Source organism: Protopterus annectens, chromosome 12.part0 (assembly GCF_019279795.1).
Source record: "Protopterus annectens isolate FY-2018-M chromosome 12.part0, PAN1.0, whole genome shotgun sequence".
Lineage (NCBI taxonomy): Eukaryota > Metazoa > Chordata > Ceratodontiformes > Protopteridae > Protopterus > Protopterus annectens.
The window spans coordinates 1,372,628,910-1,372,651,427 of record NC_056746.1 but is presented as its reverse complement, the minus strand read 5'-3'; the positions used below and the strand labels follow the sequence as shown (position 1 = coordinate 1,372,651,427).

The 22,518-nt window shown below is 39.7% G+C and overlaps 1 protein-coding gene across 2 annotated transcripts; it reads left to right on the top strand.

Annotated features, from left to right (window-relative positions):
* Nucleotides 1–16,060: 16,060 nt before the first annotated feature.
* On the top strand, nt 16,061–20,812 carry TMEM74B (transmembrane protein 74B). Of its 2 annotated transcripts, none has more exons than XM_044090429.1 (2): nt 16,061–16,629; nt 19,074–20,812. In XM_044090429.1, the coding sequence occupies exon 2, from the start codon at nt 19,141–19,143 to the stop codon at nt 19,876–19,878; it is 738 nt and encodes a 245-aa protein (XP_043946364.1). In that variant the 5' UTR covers nt 16,061–16,629; nt 19,074–19,140; the 3' UTR covers nt 19,879–20,812. The 2 variants fall into 2 exon arrangements, with proteins under 2 accessions (XP_043946364.1, XP_043946365.1); XM_044090430.1 differs by lacking the exon at nt 16,061–16,629 and adding an exon at nt 18,286–18,598.
* The last annotated feature ends 1,706 nt before the right edge of the window (nt 20,813–22,518 follow it).

Sequence of the window (22,518 nt, the reverse complement as noted above, 5' to 3'; positions counted from 1 at the left end):
TCATCAATTAAGCAAATAAGTCAGAGGACAAATAAAGTCTATCAAAGCCAAATTTAAGATAAATCTGGCCTGGCAGACAAAGGACCACCACAAGGCATTCTTTAGCTATGTCTGCAACCTCAAAGGCAATACACAATAGTGTGTGGAGCTCGTTGGTAATGGAGCCACCTGTACTGAGCCAGAAGATATGGAAAACCTACTGGATGACAAATTCGGCTCCAGCTTTTACTCCTAACTCCTCCTCAATCTCCTCTCAGAAAATATCATCAAATACAACTCCACCTACTATCATTAGGGAATAGGTCCTTAATACTCTCTCTAAGGCCAATAACACTGCAACAATGGGCCCCGAAAATATCCCAGGATGCCTTTTAAATAGCATGAAACATGACCTATCAGGCCCTCTGGAATTGCTATTTAACTGTAACCTCCAAATAAGCTTTGTGCCTCATGAATGGAGGACAGCAACAGTCATCCCTCTGCACAAAGGTGGGCCAACTACAGACCCTGGAAACTACAGACCCATACATATTACTAGTCTCATACGCAAAGCCATGGAAAGAATTATCACAAAAATGATCAGTAATGATATAGTAAACCTCCAGACACTGGACCCAACCCAGTTTGGTTTCGTCAAGGGCAGATCATGCCTTCTCAACCTGGTGGACTTCTTTAGAAGGTCACCAAAGCAATGAATGAGGGCAAAATGATCCACACTGCCTACCATGACCTGGCCAAGGCATTTGACACAATAGCCCACTCGGGCATTGTTGACAAACTCATGAGGTTAGGTATAAACACTTATGTTATCCGGTGAATAGCCAGCTGGTTCACAGACAGGGCCCAGGAAGTTAGAATTGTGGAGTCCACCTCTACAAAGAGGCCAGTCACAAGCAGAGCCACTCCAGGATGAGTCCTGGGGCTGCTCCTTTTTTGCATTTACTTCTCTGAAGTCAAGGCCAATCTCAATGGCCTTTGGCTGACTAAATCTGCAGATGATTGCAAATTAGGGGCCATCATTGAATCCCCTACTGGCACAAATCTTCTCCGGGAAGGGATGACTCAAACAAATAACCAGTGTCAGAGACATGGAATAAAAATAAATTCTAGGAAATGCATAATAGTATCCTTCTGGAAATCATCCATACCTAGTAACTATCATATTGACAACACACCGTAAGAGTTGAACCAGTATTCAGGGACTTGGGGACACAGGTAAATCGTAATCTAGATTTTGGCTATCACATGTCTACAGTAGTGAGAAATCTTTCTATGTTGTGCAACTTATAAACAAAAGTATGGCATCTAAGTCAAAGGAAGTCATTGTTCCACTGCATTTGGCATTCATCAGACCTATCATTGAGTGCAATGCCCCCTTTGGCCAACAATCGGAGCAACCACAGAGGCTTCTTACTAAAAGAATACAGGGTGTAAGCAACATATCTTATGCAGACTGCCTCAAGGCCCTATCCCTGTATTCTGTCTCCTACTGGTTGTTGAGGGGAGATCTATGCCTACCATACAAAGCATTGTCAGACCACAACCTTATGGACCTCCTAATATCAACAAAAAAAACAGCACCAGAATTATACATTCTAAGGACTTAAATATTGCTTGTGAGGTAAATAGGACCTGCTGGAGAGACAAGTATGTATCCCAGAGACTACCTCGTCTCTGGAACAGGATCCCCATCCATGTGAAGCAGAGTTCCTCCCTAACCCAATTCAAGTGTAACTTGGACAATTGAATGGGGAACAGGAAATTCATGCCTGGTTTGGCACCTTTCCTCTCTCAGGACCTGCTTGTGAATGTTTCATCTCCCAGGCCCCTGCTTGTAACTGTTTCATCTCTCAGGCCCCTGCTTACACTTATCAAGGCTAGCAGTACTTGTCAGAGATTTGGAATGCATGGCTAGGCTTAAAAAGTCCCTTGTAGTCATTAGCCTAGTACCCACTTCTGAACCTATAAGTGTACTTGACTTCAGAACGCTTTGTGCCAAAGGTCAGTTATTGACCTTGTATCATTAAACCTGATGTCATATGCTCTGCACTCAGGCCAGGAGAGATGCTGAGTTGACAAATCATCACTATCAGTAGTCAGCTAAGTCAGAAGGATGGATGACAGCTGGAAAGCAGCAGGAAACTCAAATGAAGTGATGGTGACATGGAATACCCCATCAATGCACCTGTGTGATGATTTCAATCCTCACCAACAGAAAAGCTTTGTCCATTCATTTAGCATAAAGGATTTAGAGTATGAGCCACTAATGAGTTTCATCAAGCAGTCCAGGGTTTGATTTCCTGAGCCTTCATTTGCCTGGTGTGTGACTTTTAGCAAATCATTTAACTAAACATAGCTTTCAGGACACGCCTAAAAACAGACTTATATCTAGTGGGTTTCCCCAGTTAATGAATGAGTAACATAAAAAAATACAAATAAAAAAGATTCTCCCATATACCTGGGGAGGTCAGTGGTGTAGTGTCAAAGTGTACCCTATTCAAGTCAACAGCAGCTGAGGTGGGAGCAAGAACCTGTGGCCAAAAGGTGATCATCACTTGTCATGGTGATAACTCTAGGGTCCACTAGTAAACAGTGGAGATAAGGGGAACTGTTCGGTTAAAGAAAGAGGCCTTTCTTGCAATGGTAGCAGATGATGTCTGGATTTGACTAAGTACTAACAAACCAGGAAATCAGCAGTTGTAGCAACTGCCAAAATGGCAGCTCAGGTGTGGGAGTAGTTTGACAAAGCCACGGACAGAAACTTTTGAATGGTTTCAAAGATGTTCTACCAAACAGTCTAGTGACTCAAGAGAAGGAGTCTAGGTTGTTCTCAGCAAGAGTGGAGAAACACTGACCTCAGCTAGGGACACTACTAATATGTCGAAGAAGTACACTGAGGAACTCCTGAATCTGACCGACAAGCGTAGCTTGGAATAGGTAGTGCCAGAAGGAAGAGGAGGAACTAGACTCATCTCAGGAGATAAGGTCACCATGGAGATTAACTATTTCCACTGAGGTAATCCTGCCAAAGTGTATGACAGCTGGAAATGCTGAACACTCTGGACACTGGCAGGCTGTCATGGATAACACACCTTTTCAATGTTGTATGAAGGAAGGGACAGTACTTCTGAAATGGGAAACTGGGAAGTGGACCTATGTTCAAAAAGAGGAATAGGAGAATGTGTTCCAGTTACACAGATATTACAGTCATCAGCCTGTCTGGAAAAGCATATATGCCAGGTGCTGGATTGGTGACTTCATCTAACATTCAAGACTTATTCAGGAGGAACTATGCAGATTTCATCAAATCATGACACAGTGTATTAATTCTCTGTCCTTGTACAGGTACAGTAAAGGTCATGAGAGTTTGGCAATAACGCCTACATGTTTTTGGGTACTTGAAGGTATGTGACCCTACACCCCAAATGCATTGTGGGAAGTACTACAACAATATTGGATTCCAGGGCATGCGATGCATGCCATTATGTCTTTGAATATGAGAAGTGAGACTTGTGGCTGCCTTCTCAAAAGTAAGCTGAACAGACTCAAGGTGTGCAAAAGACTTCTTCAAGGATGTTTTGTCTCTGCTCCTGTCTGTATTGGACAGGATATTGGGGTTCAGCTAGGGTTGGACAGCACTCACTCTGAGGATTTGAGAGCTGCATCTTTACTGCTTTCAGATGGTGTTGTCCTTTTAGCCTCAAGTGACTGTGCTTTTCAGACAGCAGCAGAAAAGTCTGAAGCAGGAGAGATGAAAATCAGCAGTTCTAATTCAGAAGTCACTGTTTTCTCTGGGAAAAGAATGAATTATATTTACATGTGAGGGAGAAACAGATACTTCAGTTAGAGGAGTTTGACTGTCTTACAGTGTTGATAATGAGTGAAGGTAGAGGGACTAAGAGCTTTGACCGGTAGCATTGAAGACATTGTACCAAATTGTTGTAGCAAAATAAGAAATGAGTCATAGGACCACATCCCCAACTTACTCGTCAGTCTATTTCCCTGCATCACCTGTAGTCATGAGCTTTGGGTAGTGACCAAAAAAGGATGGGACCAGGAATATATGTGGCAGGAATGAGGTTCCTTTTCAGGGTAGGTGGGTTTGTTCTGCATAACAGAGTAAGGAGCTCATGGCTTGAAGGGTCTTGGAATATCCTGCTCCTTCATGCTGGGAGGTGTCATTTGGAATACCTGGTTCCTTCATGCTGGGAGATGTCACTTGGAATACCCTGCTCCTTCATGTCGGGAAGTGTCACTTGAGATACCTGGATCTTGGGAGGTGTCACTTGGAATACCTGGTTCCTTCATGCTGGGAGGTGTCACTTGGAATACCCTGCTCTTTCATGTTGGGAGGGGTCACTTGGAATACCTTGATGCTTCGTGTAGGGAGGTTTCATTTGGAATACCTAGTTCCTTCATGCTAGGAGGTGTCACTTGGAATACACTGCTCCTTCATGCTGGGAGGTGTCACTCCTCCTTCATGCTGGGAGGTGTCACTTGGAATACCCTGCTCCTTCGTTTTGGAAGGTGTCACTTGGAATACCTGGCTCCTTTATGCTGGGAGGGGCCATTTGAGGTGGTCTGGGTATATCTTGTGAGCATGTCCCTTGTGCTTCTCTCATGGGAAGGACACATGCAGAGCCTGTCTGCAAAGAGGCCTCAAGCAGGACCAGGGCATGTTAGAAGTCTTAACAAGAAACTGCACTCCCTGCAAGCCTTCTTCTCCCTGGAGAGTGTAGACATCTGTGTAGTAACGGAAATATTGTTTAAAGTCATGGAGAGTACTCCAGCAATGCAAGGTTATAAAGCCTTTTACACCCTTAGACTAGCTACTGCACAGGAAAGAACTAAAGGTGGAGGAGTCTCAGTTTATATTAAAACCAACCTCATAAACAAACTAGTTAAACTTTATGATCCACTGGAACTCATACATGTGCAACTCACCATAACTAGGATCTTGTACCATATACTTGCAACGTATAGATCCCCTTTCATGTCCCAGGAAACCCATATTACCTATCTTAGTGTACTAGAGTCCCCCATAATTCAATCTAATATGATAGTCATAGGGGATCTCAAGTATCCCCTCTATAAACTGGTAATCCTACACTATTTCTAATGCCCAGTAATTCCTACATTTTGTTAATACCAACATCCTGGAATACTTGGTCCATTCTCCTATCAGGGGTACAAACATCCTTGACCTTGCAGTCATGAACATGTTCCTTAGCCAATGAAATGTCTTTGCTCATCAGGTCTGATCCTAAGGCAGTATTGCTTGAAATACAAATTAAATCCAGGGATCCAGTGAAACCAAAAACCTTAAGGAACTATTCCAAGGCTAACCTCTCTCTACTAAGTGACACCTTGGCTAAATTCCAAGCACCCCCATCCCCAGTAAAAAACATAGCATGTGCTGAGCTATCTAGAAAATCTCTGTACACCCATACTGACAGCTGTATAAAGTGGGCTGGCCCACTTGTATTAAGAATAAAACATACTCAAATGACAAGCCACCCTGGTGGAATCACAGTATCAATAGGTTATACAACAAAAGAAAAAAGTCTTGGCCAAGCATAGGAGGAACAAAGCCTTACATACTAAAAGCCCATGACCAATCTCAATAGGCAGCTAAAAGAATTAATTAATACTTCAAAAGCTACATTTGAAGAAAAAAAAATAACTTCTCTGACAAAAGACAACAGCAAAGCTTTCTACAAATATGTCCATAACCTCAGGGGAAATATGCAACAATGTGCAGAAATTATTGCAAATGACATCACCCACAGTGAACCAGAGGCCATTTCCAACTTTTTGGCTGGCAGGTTCAGCTCAAATTTCTACCTCCACTCCCTCCCCTGATAGTCCAAAAAAAATACTGCATACCACAATCTCCCCAACCATTACTAGGGAACACATCATCAATGCCCTATCCAAGGCCAAGAACATTGCATCACTGTGCCCAAATAACATCCCAGGGTGCTTAATAAATAGCATAAAACATGATGTCTCTGGTCCACTTAAATCACTTTTCAACTGGAACCTACAGTCAGGTTTTGTGCCCAAGGAATGGAAGATGGCTACAGTCATTCTCCTGCACAAAGAAGGTCCAACCATTGATCCATGTAACTAGAGGCTCATATGTCTGACCAGCCTCCTATGTAAGGCTATGGAAAGAATTATCATGGACATGATAAATGAGGGCATAGGTAACCTGCAAACTCTGGACCCATCACAGTTTGGGGTTTCATTCTTATTAAATCTGCTGGACTTTTTTGAGAGGGTTACCAAAGAATTGCACAAAGCTTACCTTGAACTGGCCAAGGCTTTTGATAAAATACCCTATTCAGATATTATTAACAAACTCACTAATTTAAGTATAAACCCTTTTGTCATCCACTGGATATGCAACTGGCTCACTGTTAGGACCCAGGAGGTCAAAATATGTGACACCATCTCCATCAGGTGGCCAGTCATTACTGGAGTTCCCTGAGGTTCAGTACTGGGCCTGCTCCTTTTTGGAATCTATTTCTCAGAAATGAAAGCAAATGCTGGAGGTTTATGGCTGACTAAGTTTGCAAATGATTGCAAGCTGGGAGTTATCATCGACTCCCCTGCAGACACTTGCATTCTTCAAGAAGGCCTATCTCTGACTAACAAATGTTCCCAACTCAATGCTAAGAAATGCATTACTGCACCCTCTGAGAAGTCAACCATCCTGGCTAATTACCATGATGATAACACTCCCCTAAGAGTCAACTCAGTGATCAGGGATCTGGGTACGCTCATAGAGAGTAGCCTTACCTTTGACTCCCACGTGGCCACAGTGGTAAGGAAATCCTTTTATGTTGTGCAGCTTATAAGTAAGGGCATGTAATCTAGGTCCAAAGAAGTCATTATCCCACTGTAGTCCACCCTTATCAGACCAATCATAAAGTACAATGCTCCCTTGGGTGTGTAGCTGACCAGGCATATGTAGCAACTAAAGTGACTTCAGAGGTGTCTTACAAAAATAATACAAGGCATAACAAACCTCCCTTAGGCAAAGTGCCTTAAAACCCTTTCCTCTTTACTCAGTATCCTATAGGTTGCTGAGAGGTGTTCTATGTCTGGTTGACAAGGCTTCCACAAACCCCAGACTAATGAATCTCCTGCTTATTTGTAAGGCAAACGGTAGCATAAATACAAGGTCTGGGGACCAGAATTTTGCCTGTGTTGTAAACAGAACATGCTGAAGAGACAGATATGTGTCCCAGAGACTGCCCCTCCTGTGGAACAGGCTTCCCATCCATGTGAAGCTGAGTTTGTCTATTACCCAGTTTAAGCTCAGCCTAGATCAGTGGATGGGGAATAGGTAATTTACACTGGATCTGACACCTATATCCCATATGGACAGATGTAGCTTATGCCTGGCCCACAATGTCCTGTTTGGATACAGGACATTATTGTTATTCTGGGAAAACTTGACTAGGCTTAGAAAGGCCCCCCTGGGTCAATAGCCTAGTAACAATGTATAAATCTATGGCTCTGTGGATATATGTTGAACAAATTATATCCCTCAGCTCACCTAGGAACACTTGGAGATCCTATAGGATGACTTGGAGATGGCAACTGGAGCAGGAGAAGTTTGGTCTACCCTGCTTGGCTTGCTAACACTCCACTGCAACTCTCACTAAAACTGATGTCTGGCAATTAGCATTGAGGATTAAGGTTATGAAATGTCAATAAGCATCTTCCTGAAGATTGTGTCTGCTTCCATTTGCCTACTATGTGAGCAAGTCACCTAACCAAACAGTGCTCCCAAACTGAGTCCAAAAAAGGTTAAGGAAGGCCATTATTCTGCCCTCTTTAACAAATGCAAAATTAATAAAAGAGGACAAATGGTTTTGAACATGAACGAAGATTAATGAACAATGTATAAGTAACATTGTGTAGTAAGTTATCCTTCAGGCCAAAACATTCTGAATATTTGCAGATGGGATTATATGCATTTTATATCAATGGTATGGGGCTTAATATATATTAAATCATGCGATGGAATGAATCAATAACATATTATACAACCATTTCAGCATACCATCTTATTATGAAATGCAGAGCTACATACTGGGAAAGAACTGCCAGCCACCTAGTCTGACTAAAAACTCATGAACCCCCACCCCACTGCCTCTGTTTTTGTACTTGTTGCCATTATAAGCTCAGTGGCACATAGGTTGGTACTAGGCTATCGCCCCTAGGGCCTATACAAGCCTAGCCATAACAATTCCCTGGATATTTCTTCCCGCAATATTTACTTCCCTGGACCCCTGTCCAGCAGGGTGACTGATGTGATCCCCGGGGTGAATTTCCTATCCCCATCCAATCATCAAGGTTCCTTTTGAAGAGGGCCAAAAGGGCACTCATCTTGACATGTATGGGCAATCTATTCGAGAGTCTGGGGAGTCTCTGGGTCAGGAACCTATCCCTCCAGCATGTTTTGTTCATTGTGATGACAAGGTTTAGATCCCTGGAGCGTGTGGCTCTGAGGGATTGGGAATTCTTTAAGTGTAGCATGTCCAACAGCTCAGCTTCAACATTCACAAGATATCAAAAAACAAGAGATGAATAAATACTATATTTTCAGATTATGAAATGGAACATGGACAACAATAAGTGGGTAGATAGATAGATAGATAGATAGATAGATAGATAGATAGATAGACAGCTAGATAGATAGATAGATAGATAGGTAGGTAGGTAGATAGATAGATAGATAGATAGATAGATAGATAGATAGATAGATAGATAGATAGATAGATAGATAGGTAGATAGATAGATAGATAGATAGATAGATAGATAGATAGATAGATAGATAGATAGATAGATAGATAGATAGATAGACAGCTAGATAGATAGATAGATAGACAGATAGATAGATAGATAGATAGATAGATAGATAGATAGATAGATAGATAGATAGATAGATAGATACACAGACAGACAGACAGGTAGGTAGATAGATAGATAGATAGATAGATAGATAGATAGATAGATAGATAGATAGATAGATAGATAGGTAGGTAGGTAGGTAGGTAGATAGATAGATAGATAGATAGATAGATAGAGCGGAAAGTTCACATGCAAACGGCTATTTAATATTGGAATTCTACTACTAGTTATGATACATTTTTTCATATCTCAACTGCTGATGTATTCATGGAAATTTAAATCTCAATATTTAGAGCTGACAAGTTTGTGCTACTATTAGTCCCAAATGTGCCCCTTCCATTATTTAGGGGTGATGGCATTTTGGATGATACCATGAAAACTGCTATGGAATACTTTATTATTTCTGCTCAGTTCTCACTGTCTGGGGTCATGAAGCACTGATATCACAGTTACTTTACTAGAAACAAAGTGTGATGCCATCAAATAAGATTATGAATTTAACCAGGACTTTATTCAGAAAGGTATACAGAAAGTAAAGGAAGTATTAAGGACAAAATTCATAGAGTTTGCAGATTATTTTATTAGTAAATAATGGCGAACAGAAACACATAATGTTCAAATAAGGCATGTACATACAGAACTATACACTTTTTAGTTGAGGTATGAGTAGTTTTTTAAAGTTAATAAATATTCTCCTTATCGAGAATTTCAGTACTTAAAAAATTATGTTAATCATATCTAGAATTCAGAAAGGACTTATATAGTGTCTTAAGGCTTACACACTCTTTGAGTTGAATACAATGGGTAGAATTCAGAAAGGGCTTACACACTTTGTACATGATAAATAAAAAAAAAATACACACGCACACACACACACACACACACACACACATATATATATATATATATATATATATATATATATATATATACGTACACAATTGATATGAAGAACTCCAATAAACAATTAGTGCTTTTTGACTGAAAGGTAATATCAGACTTCTTCAGAAAGAGTGATTTACCTTTGTACAGTATGGACTTCTCACACACAAAAGCTCCTGAAGTCCACCAGATAAAACACAAGTAGTAAGCACAGCACGGCTCAGTCTAACAGGAACCACGAATCACTGCAGTAAAATTCTTTTATTATAAAACCATCCAGCAGTTATAAACACTTAAAGATGTTGAGCGCTTTCATCTAGTACCTCTAGATTTCTTCAGAACATAAAACTGAGTGTAGCACAACTGTTAAATACCTTGATTGCCCGCCTTTTTTCCAATTAGCTTATCCTAATTGTAGTTTTAACCCTTAATTAAACATTTAAAATAAAACCTACAATTGGCTTATAATACTAAGAATTCAAAATTAGTTAATTATAACAATTTCATATTCCTTATAACTATGACAATAATATTAAAAAAATCAAAAAAATACTAAAAAATACATAATTACACAGATCTACGTAGTGTAATGTATAATGTAATGTAATGCTGCTCTGACTTATATGTAACTAAAATAATTCCAATAATATCAATTGTATATGTACCCCTGGCATAATTGTGTAGATCATATTATTTTTGTATTTAATGTAGGTATCAAGTGTACATTACATTCTCAATAAAGGTTTGGTAGGTATAACTTCGTTGAGCCCTGGGGGTGTAGCTGCCTCTAGTCGCAATTGCCACTTTATTTCTTTTTCCCCCACTATGGCCTTAATGTTGCCTCCTCTAGGATTATAACTGACCACCTCTAATATACCAAACTTAAAATTCCTACATAACTCATTGTTTAATATGTGTCTCGATAATGCATTATTGACATCTTTTCTTTTGATACAATATAAGTGGTCATACATTCTGTTTTTTAAAAATCTATCTGTCATTCCTACATAATAATTTTCACAAGTGTCGCAGATAGCCAGGTATATCACATGTCTTGTTAGACAATTACCATTTTTAAAATGGATCTTAGTTCTGTTTCTATCCTTTAATATTATATTCTTGCCTTCATAAATATATTTGCAATAGTTGCAACATCCACACTTGGTAGTACCCCTACTTCTACTCTTAACATCTTTAACGGAACTTTGTCTTATTTCTATAAGTCTATGAAGACTATTGCCTGCCTTATATACAAAACTAGGTATTGGGGGAACCTTGTCCTTGACACCTGCATCATTTGTTAAAATGTGCCAATGTTTAGCTATTATCTGCTTTACCTGATGTGTTTGGTCACCATATTTCACAATACATGCTCTATTGTACCGGTCCCCCTCTATATTATTTTGTCTCTTATTCGTGGATATACCTATGCCTATCAACGGGTAATATTTCTTACCCCATTCCTGCATTACATACTGTGTTAAATCTGCCAGCATCTTACCAGGATATCCCTTTTCTCTAAACATAGTCTCCATAAACTTGATTTCCTTAATCATGTTATTCCTTTCAGATGTCAGTATGAACTTTACAGTATGGACTTCCTCATAAAAGGGATTCAGACAGGTAAGTATGATATTGTCACAAATGCCTTGCAAAGCCTGGGCATATATATTTGTTTTACACAATTAAATCACCAATAAGTACAAAGATTTTGCAGTTGCCAGCTTGCAGTGTCTGTTTTATGGATGTTTGAGTCCTGCCTAGCTCAGTGTTAAATAATGTATTTCATTATTATCTGCTCTGCCTATTACCATGTTATGATGACTATGCTTGTATGATTTAGCTGGTAAGTGCAATGTTTGATTAATGTGTAGCATGTATGAGATTCCATTTTTATTGAGGTTATAGCTTCGAGAATTAGGGCTGAGGCTTTTGCAGATATGATTGTATAGGAGTAGGTGTGTGTGTGTGTGTGTGTGTGTGTGTGTGTGTGTGTGTGTGTGTGTGTGTGTGTGTGTGTGTCTGTGTGTCTGTGTGTGTGTGTCTGTGTGCGCGCGCACTCACAAGGTGGGGCTGGATGCTGCTGAGGGTCTTCCCTCACTACTCTGGGTATACCCCTCACAGATATTTAAACTCTTGTGAGCAAGCAATGTGAACATGAAGCATTCCATATATTGTTTGAGAAATCTATCTATCATGTCTTGAAGCTTGTTTCATTTAGTGTCTCAATAAGTAAAGTGCAATCCTTCCTATTTATATCAAAGAAAATCAAAGAAATGCACACTTGTTGTTGTTGTTTGTCTTTCAGCTTTTCCCGGTTAGGGGTTGCCACAGCGGAACTCCGGTCCGCTAATGATTGGCAGTGGATACTAATCAAAATATAGTTTTACTTTTTTCCAAAAGACCACTAAACTGGTAAATGTTGCAATGAGCTTTCTATGAAAACAGATTTATAAGTGTTCAAATGTATCTGTCTGCAGGTTCTTTGTAGGACAATACTAGGTAGTGGTACTAAATGGAGATTTTAAACTAGTCAAGGGATGAAGCTGTGGGTATTTAAGTATGGAGCTAGCAGATGTAATGAAATGAGTGGCATGATAAATAAAGTACAATTAATTTAAGGGGAGAACTTTGTGGTACGATAACTTGAAGGAATAAAGGAGATGGTCTGGTCTGGGTAGATGCTTTTTATCTTGTTAACATTAAGGCACAGGAAACACAAAAGCCACAATCGTAGTAAAACAAAAGGAGCGGAGGCTGCCTTGTGGGTAATGGAGTACCCCTTTCAGTGAGATTTCAGCAACATCTGTTTTTCAAACAATAATGAGAAAAGTAGTGGAAGTTATAACGTAACTGTACGTTTGGATGATTTGCTGATTACAGATAGTAAGCATTTCAGTGACTTAAAGGCAGTCATTGTGATTAATTGTGTGTCATTTAGTCAATGCATGATTAATCTAAGCTAAAACATCTAAACCAATGGGAGGTCAAGTCACAAAACAGCTACACTCAGTTTCACAATAAATAAGATCTTCCTTTTCCTCTTCTCCATCTACACGTCACAGTTAATGTGTGACCTTGGTAGGCACAATTTAATGGACTGCTGACTACAGAAATGTTACTACCTTTCTGTATCAGCTTTCTGAGATCTGCTGTTCCAGGCTACCTTTATGCATAGTTTTCCCTACTATATATTTTTTTTTAATTTTTATTTTATTATTTATATTTCTCAGGTGTACCCATTATGAGGAACATGCATCCTTTTGAGTCTTTAGAAGGCTATGTTTCACATTTTTCCACAGTGACAGCATCCTTTACACATATAATGATAATAATTGTAACTATAATCTATTATAGATAATACTGAATTATATTAATTCATCAAAAGAAGTTTTGATTAGTGTAAAATAACTTATTTTAACCATCCTGTGAGTTTTCTGGTGGAAGTTAATAGGAGGCTGTTAGAATGTGTTCCACATTTCACCCATTTGTTGCAGATTGTGAGGTAGTGCCCCACATTTTGGAGATGGAAGGTTGAGAGCTATATTCCTGACAAAGTACACCCAAAAAATACAAGATTACAGACTAAAATGTAAAAATTAGAATTAATGTGTTGAATCACGGACTGAATGTGTAGGACATGTGCTGAGCACAAAAAGGATATCACTCTTTCACAAAGACAATTAAGGCCATTCCACTCATGAGATGCCCCCCCACACACACACACACACACACCTCCCACATATGTAAAATATTTAAAGGCATTTATTGGTTTAATTATCATGGAATGTTCATGCCAGACCAAAGCACCATGTTAGTAATACTGTACAGGTTGCTGTAAGTAAATGTGTCTTTGCAAAACAAACAACCTGAGCAAAATGGTTAAGTGTAGAGAATGGTGGCCATGTGATAAGATATGATCACAAGTTAGAACTGCCATTTGCTTATAAAGCCTCGCCTGACAGCATATGTACAGCAGTTCAATATGACATGTCTTCTGGTGATGGAAGCTTAAATGCATAAACATAAAGAATCTTCTCACTCACTTGCTGGGAAAAAAGTATTCAAACTGAAAAGAAAACACTTTCTTTGACTTTTTAGAGTAAAGAAATTCATGATTGCTCATGACTATTGTGAATGCATGTATGAAATGAAATCACTTGTTGCTGTGGCTCCATGTTGACTTGAATTGTTAAAGCTGATGTACTACAGCACTGACCACTACCTAACCTAAGATGCTAAGCATTCTTTCTACTGCTGCACTTGTGAGGCAGGTACACGACTATCATTTCCGCTTCTTCGGTCTTTAGCTAACCTGCCTGCACAGTAAGTAGTTACTTACAACTGTTAACCCAACTGCTAGCTGTAATCTGGGTCCCTTTGGTGTCTGTGAATGCAAAGTGATTCTATCCAGCGAGTTCATCCCTCTTTATCTAGTAATATTGAGACAAATTATACACAGGTGTGATCTTTCTTTGTATACCTTGAACATCCCATGTTTGCTATATTTTTCAGTCTTTTCATTGAATTTGAATATATAGTTTAAGTCTTCATTATTTTTCTATTTCACACTGATGGTTTTATACTTGTGCATGCTTCTTATTTATTTATTTGTTTGTTTGTTTATCGCTGTCTCCTGCTGGTGCTCCTAAGTTAATCTGTCTTTCTCTTGCTATGTATTGAAAGCATTTTTTCATTATTTTAAATACCTTGTTTCCTTCTTTCTTCATAAAAAACCCATGCTGCTCTTGTTTATTGTTTAAAACTTGTTGTATTTGCCAACTGAGTTTTATCGAATGTATGTATTGTATAGATCATTGTGGAGCTTTTCTCCTTGGGCCTCCACTGAAAATGGGTACTTTTTGACCCAGTGGACCTTCCTGGTAAACAAATACAAATAAATAAAATAAATAAATAATAAATAGTTATTTCTAATGATCTTCTTGCAAATTAAATTTTTGTTGCCTGTCAAAGCACACAATTTTTTTTCTGATGTAATAATGGCGGTGTGATGGAATGGGAGCTACTGGACTCAAAGTACCAGATGTTTCTGACCCCTCCCACTATCTGATCAGTATTTCCCGATGTACATATCTACCAATTTTGCACATCCAGTATTAATACCGTACTGCTGTCTGGGGGAAATCATCTCTCCTATAGCCTGTACCCTCCTCGCTCTGTAATTCTGTCACTACTCTTATGTGATCCCTACTTCAGTATGATGAATGAGACTTAAAGGGTGGCCCATCCTGAGGTCATTAAAAGAGTATACAGTTATGGACTAATAGCCAGATGCCTTACTGTGAGTCTCTTCTTTCAGTGGACCCTTAGTAATAGCAGCATCCAGGAGAGAAGGTGCCTACCCCAACTCAGCTCCTTCTCTTTTCAACAATATGAAGGATGGCTTTGATTGTAACACAGCCCAGTATATCATAACCACCATCTTCTAGTACTTAAATACTGCTCTCATTCAATCTGTGCGCACATTTTATTTAGACTTGGATTTATAGCCTCCTTTCCACCAGTTGCTCAATTGTTCTCTTTTACAAATGTATGTATTTTAGTTTTCTTTTTCAGACCCCCACAGTGTAGCAGTTTAAAAGCAGTGATGGTGACGGTGTCTCCTGTGTGCATGTAAGAAGTAAAAAGGCCTCTCTAAAATGATGATTTGCCAAGCTTTTTATGTGATTAAATATATTAATTTATTTAGCTCTAAAGCATTTCATATTCCAGAATAAACAACAGGTCGGCCAAGATGACAACAAAAGTCACTGCGAAGATCAATCAACTCCTGCCGTGGTAGTGTGGACCCGGTTCGTGGGGTTATAAGGTGGCGTAATATTCGGGGAAACGGCGATTAAAAACCACTGAAGGCAATAGTTTGTCTGGCGCTTAAACGGGTTTACAAGACAGTTTATTAAGCATCCTGCCCTGCAGGAATGTAGAAATGTTAAATTGTGTTCAAAATACAAGTTACCTAGATAAGTTCTTCCCGGGAACTGCAATAAGGGGTATATATTCTTCTGGACAAAGAATGACACACCGAGCCAATTAGCTCATGTCCGTCTCAATGTCTTGCATCCTATGTTTAGAACACAAGGGCACTTCAGATGAGGTGTTCTGGCAACTAGAAGCAATTATTCTGAAGCCATCTGTCTCTAGGTGGCAGCAGGGCTTTAGTAAAGACTCGAGAAGCCTGCATTAACATTGATCTCATTATAAACTGTCCTTTTCGCGGGGAGGGGGTGAAATGAACTACAGCAAAAGGCAACCCTGAATGATGCAGGCATTGCCTGGTGCTCTGCAGCAGACTCAGGACTACTTACCGATGCCCCCCCCCCCCCCTTCATTTTTCTTTAAAGGGTTGCAGAAAAGGTACAGCGCATAGAGCAAAGGTGTTGCAGTATTAACACCGGGAAGCAGCCTGTTCAGGCTGAAGCTGCATGGATCTTGGATGTATCATACAACTCGGTTTGCAAACTCTGGGGTTATTTGCATCAGTTGCTCTACCTTAACTGTTCTTATTGCACACTAAACGGATCAGAAACCTGTTCAGTAGCACAGTCTTCTTCACTGTGTACGTAAAAGGTGTTGAGAAGCATATAGCACATATGGCATAAAATCCGGTCAGTTTTGTTTTTGCAGCAGTGAATCTGTGAATGGGTATTGACGAACTACGTCCTCGATTTTATATGGAAGGGACAGATTTAGTTACATATGCTTACACAGTTGTGTAGGTCCTAACCTTTTTCTGGACGTCTGGCTCAGCCTTCTTGGCCTCTTACCCTCAAAAACGGCAGGCTGGAAAAACAATACAGGTACGTGTAATATTCAGATTTTGTGCATTGCATTATTTATTACATTTTATGCATTAACGACAATTCTCATACCGTTTTCTTGGAGGAAAACTGCTGCAAGGTCAATGCATTTAAACGTCGAATAGGAGGATGTCTTGTGTATGTCCGGCAAACAAGATAGCGCATTCGGCATTTCTGAACCCATTCGTCAAATGTAAAATGTGAATTATTTTAAACATTCACACACTAGGGTCACTTTTATAACAAATTACTCCAAAAATACGTCTAACAGACGTGGGTGTGAAAGATACGTTGTCTTTCGACAGCATTATAGCACTTGCTTTGCTTGATATCTGCCCGCTGACCCAGTACTCCAGAGATTTATTTTACAACACGCATTCATCCAAGTCCTTTTTTGATGACCTTACATCTCCTTCGTCCACTTCCAGCTATGTACAATTTTAATTTGTTCCTGTTAAAAAACAGACCTATAACATATAGGTTATATATGTGAAACATTGTGCCTTATGGGTAGATGCCCTAGACAAGTGACTGCAACTCATATTTTGTGACAAGGTTGTAATAGCGGATTTTTTTAACTTGCAGCACTGCCTCTGATTGTCTGAGTCTATGAATGTGTATTTTAAAGCTTAGCACATTTGCAGGTGTTTCAGAACGGATAATTCATTTGCACTAAAATAACTGCTGGCTTCACCCCCCCACCACCACCACTACCACCACACACACACACACACACACACACACACACGGACAGAAAAAGTTTCCTGGTTTTCTGCTTTAACCCAGAGTTTGACAGCATGTGCGATACTTTATAAGGAGGTGTAATATTTTAAGAGACATTCGAGAAAGGGCTTTTAAAAACACAAAGGGAAATGTTTCGCCTGGAGTTCGATAAGATTACAAGACAGTTTATCTAACGCAGTGCAGGAATGTTGAACTATTACATTTAAAACTATAAGTCGGGATGTCTCAAACATCTCTGCAATACAATGTGCCTTGTAAAAATAAGTAAAGTAAGCAATGCAGAGACTGCAATAGATGCGTATCAAGTATCAGCAGCGGACACCGCAAATCACTAACCTGGTCCTAGTGGTGCTGAAAGGAGAGCTCCTTGAAGCTGGAACAACGCAGCTAGTGCTGAAAAGGACAGCTCCCAGACTAGGCACTCAGTGCGAAAACACCTTTGTTATATTCACTGTGTAGTTCATCATTGCGGAGAACCTGGTGTTCACTTGGACTGAGACAGAGATGGTCACAGAGTCGACTTTATCTTTCTCGGAGAGTCTGAAAAGATTAGAGAAGTTAAGCTGGTTTACACTGGGACACTGCATGGGTCATGCCATTCTGCCCAATTGGTAGTTCTTGTGCTTCTACGACTACACTCTAGTGGTATCGGTTCCACTGAAAGCATAGCATAAAAGCATTACCTACGCTCATTTCCTCAGGATGTTGCTGGCATCCTTGTCAAAACTAGAGCATGTGTGTAGTCTGTTTACGGTGGGAGGGCTGACGTGGCTGAATTCCCCATGCTATTTGTAGTACTAGGGGCAAGGAGGCACTCACGTGTGCCATCGAGATGACATGCACAGTATAATATATGGATCAAGGAAAGCTTTTGCAGCACGTATTTTCTCCAGGCTGTTGGTGGAAGATATACAAAAAGTATACACTTTACATGCAGAGTGGGGTTTTTACAGCATTTGTAGTGTGCCTTTCACGCCATTTGCTAAGGAAGGAAGGTGTTAATGAACGGCTCTTGTTTTGCGTCATGGTTAGACTGTGGGTTAGGTGGCCACATTTTAGCTGACGCTGAAACATTACAACCCAGTATAGCACCTTGGAGTGCAAGGACTGTTTGGATGTTTTAATTAATGGTAGGAATCGGTGTATTTCAGAAAATTTACTAAAACCAGATGAAGAAAGCACTGGGAACAAAACATTTATTGAAAATAAATGGCAATACATCCAGGTAAAACACTAGCTGGCATGCTTTATAGATACTATATATAAACTATACAAACTATGGTAACCTGCATTTGGTCTGATGATACATAGTGACAACATCCACGTTGAACGTCCTTTGCTAAACTGTATGCTTACTTTTAGGCATTTCAGAAAGGTTGAGTAGCTTAACTGAAAATGCACTTCGGAGTTTCTTATGTGAAAAACAAATTGATAGTTTTGAAGCTTTCAATGAATGCCCTGTGGGATTTTTTCCCTTGGGAACTGGAGTTGCCATTCTAATCAGTGCTGTCATAACGTTTGTACGTTTGAATTCCACGTTACCATTATAAAAGAGAAATGCAGTATAACTGAATTGCAGTGGCTTAATCATAACATATGACTAGGTTAGCTATGAGTAGAGTCTGAATATCAACATGGAAATACCAGTGGACATTCAGCAGGTAACTGTATAAGTAAAATATTTCTGCTTTGTTTTCTAGGGAAAGGAGCACAATACAGAGTAGCACAACCGCATGAACTAGGGATGACCACCGCAACTGCTTTCCAATGGCTTCTTGTCAGCTGGAACTGAGGGACCTCGGTGATGGTCGGAGAAGCTGCAGGGAAGAGAGCGCTCAAAGAAAAGCTGCAGCAGGTTCTTCAGCACAGTGGACAGCTCCTGCGCCGGGCATCGAAAATGCAGCTTTCCAAGAAGAGGAGGGCGAGACTACCTTCGCCACTGCAGATGGCAAAATTCCACCTATTCGGTCATCGGATTCTGCATCAGGTGTGGGGGGATCCGGAATCCCGGTTTCACAAGGGCGTCCCAACAGGGAGGACATCTCCCCCAGATCCGAAGATGACCACGAAATGGAACCTAACGTCCATTCGGTGGACTATGGGTTCATTTTCGCCTTGGTGTTCCTAGTAAGTGGAATCGTACTGGTAGTTATTGCCTACACCATCCCGAGAGAGGCTAAGGTCAACCCCGACTCAGTAACAGCCAGGGAGATGGAAAGACTGGAGATGTATTATGCTCGCCTTGGTTCTCATTTAGATAAATGCATCATTGCTGGCCTTGGGTTACTGACACTAGGTGGAATGCTTCTTTCTATGCTGCTGATGGTGTCCATTTGCAAAGGTGAGCTATATCGCCGGAGGACTTTTACAGTTTCTGGAAGGCCAAGAAAAACATATGGCTCTATAAATCTGAAGATGAGGCAAATAAACGGAGAAGGAGTACAGTCTTTGATTGAAAGTGACATCATTCAAAACGGAGAGGCCTCTAATACCGGAAGCACCTAGATGCACACAACGGAGTATTATGTATTTTGAGCTTTTATTCCGAGTCTTGATTTTCTGTAACCTGTATACTGCAGTCAAAAACCAGTATGGCGATTCTGCTGTCTAATGACAAAGACTTCTATACAAACGCCTCCCACTTTTTTCTAGTAGGGAAATCTCTTGTTTATTTGGCTACAGGGACAGCCAGATAACTTCACTATAAGTAGCAAATTATAGCACACAACGTTTTAGTACGATATGGTCCCCATCATAGAAATCCAAACCACCATACGGCAGCTACCAAGGTGATATAGATTTGAATTTGCTCCTGTTGTCTGTTGAAGAGTAATGCATGAAATCAGCAGAGTCCAGATGTCAAATGTAGATCACATTATATAATACGGGCACACACTTCAGTAACACCACCCTGTTCATTTATTTGTGCTGTGACTGGTTGTTTCAAACTTAGCTTGATCTCTGTGGAACTGGAATTAGCACCACAAAGAATCCTAAAAGAAAGCGCAAGCTTGGAACCATCATTTTCTAGTTTTATAATTTAAACCCACAGAGGACTTGGTATTTTCATTTTTAGATTATTCAAGTTGCCTTATAACTGGCCTTAACTACCACCACCCACCCACCCCCACTCACACACACACAAAGAGATTAAAGAGGGCTGTCGTATTACACTATTTAAAAAGCTGCCTTTTTAACCCGAGAAACATTTGTGAAAGCTTTATCATCTCGTTTGTCCATCCAATAGTGCCATTAAGACAATTCAGAAGACGCTCAAACTGGTGCCGTTCAATCTGTTTGTTGCAATCTCTGAGCCACAATTAAGGATGTGGAGAGCACTGGCACCCTTACAACTAACCCAAAAGGTGTACCCCATTTATACAGCAGTGCCATGCATGTAAATAAAGTGAGAACCACTCAGCCCCAGTGTGCTGACAAAGCTGCAGTTTTCAGGTTTTTACTATGTTTGTACATTACTGTATGCAAAAGGTAAATCTCTGATATTTAATTTCATCACTGCAATACCAGTGTGAGGCTTATTCATCCAGTTTAGGGTCTTTCAAGTTTACACTGGGTGTCCACATAATGCAGTTAACAGTATGACCTTAGTCATTATTATGTTTCACCATAACTCAGTATGTATTTCTATACAACCTTAACTGCATCTTTTATATCCCTTAAAATTATAACTGCTGTAACTACAGTCCAAACAGAAGTCAATCCACTTTATTATATTTTAAGTGAAGCATTAGCGATCAGGAAACATGTTCTTACTGTATACAGCTCTGATATTTTGCGCGCGCGCACACCCACACACACACACACACACACACACACACACACACACACACACACACACACACACACACACACACACACAATTCAAACTGGAACCAGCAAAGAGCTTTTAGTGAAAATTAGACATTTTACTACACTAAAGTCAATGCCACATATCAGTAAATGACTTTAGAAAGTGATGTCTCCACTGATAGCAGTACTTCAACTTTTTTAAATTATCAAAACAATTTGAATAGACATCATTTCTAAGTAACAACCATCATTCAAGGCTATTGCTCACAACATAGAGGGCTGCTTTTCCAAGGTGGACATTTAGGTGTCAGGAAGGCATATGGAAAGTAAAAAGATTAGCATGTTAAAATTGTCGAGAATCTATACTTACATAAACACATCTAGGCAATGGTGGCATGTAGTCATCACTGCACTCATTGGGTCTGAAGTACTGTGTCAAATGCAAAATCTGGTTTCACTAAGAGTTTTTTTCTGATGAACATTCTTTTGCAAGCAAATCAATAGCTATTCTGATTTAATACCCAACCTGATGCAATAAAAGTAGGTATTGCCTTTATTAAACTCTTCAACAGGTACTTTTGCTCTTATAAGGAAATACAAGTGAAGCTCCAGACAGCAATAGTTCTGTGTGGGCTGTGGATAGGTGAATGGAAGATGAAGGTTGTGATGTAGTGGAAACAATTTAAAGGAATGTGAAAAAGTAGTTCAACAGTGTAAAGGCAACACAAAATGCCATAAAAGTAGACCAGATAGCATGATCATAGCATAAACAAAGCAGTTTATAAAGTCACATGTGCATTGTGTAAACAAAAGAGCTTTAAATAAGCAAAGTGAAAGAAAAGATGGTTGTTAAAATAATCAGTTACTACATTTACTCCAAAGAAGCAGAAAATGTATAAACAGTTGGAGGGAGAAAGCAGTTCCTTTAAAGCAGCTGCATTATAGGTTACTTTGTTGATGTTTATTTGGTGTCTAGAAAAAGTTCTTACTTGAATAACCAAAGACCAAAATGCCACAGTCGTTTTGGGCAGAAACTCACAATACAGTTATACAGTAGACAGGAAAGTCAATTCACTTATTTACATGTTCACAAGCTTGACAACTTTAGAAAAGTGACATGGTATTGACCAGCTGTGTGAAGATTAGAAACACCAGTGAGTTTGCAGTATAGTTTGCACAGCTCAAACAATGCAAATGGGAACAGATATTTTTAATTGCCATCAGGAAAATATCAATTGATAGGTACCCCTTCTTTTAGGCAAGCTTATTTTATTCAGATAATCTTTATGTTTTGACTGTGCCTCTAGTGTGGAAGTTCAACTAGTATTCAGATGC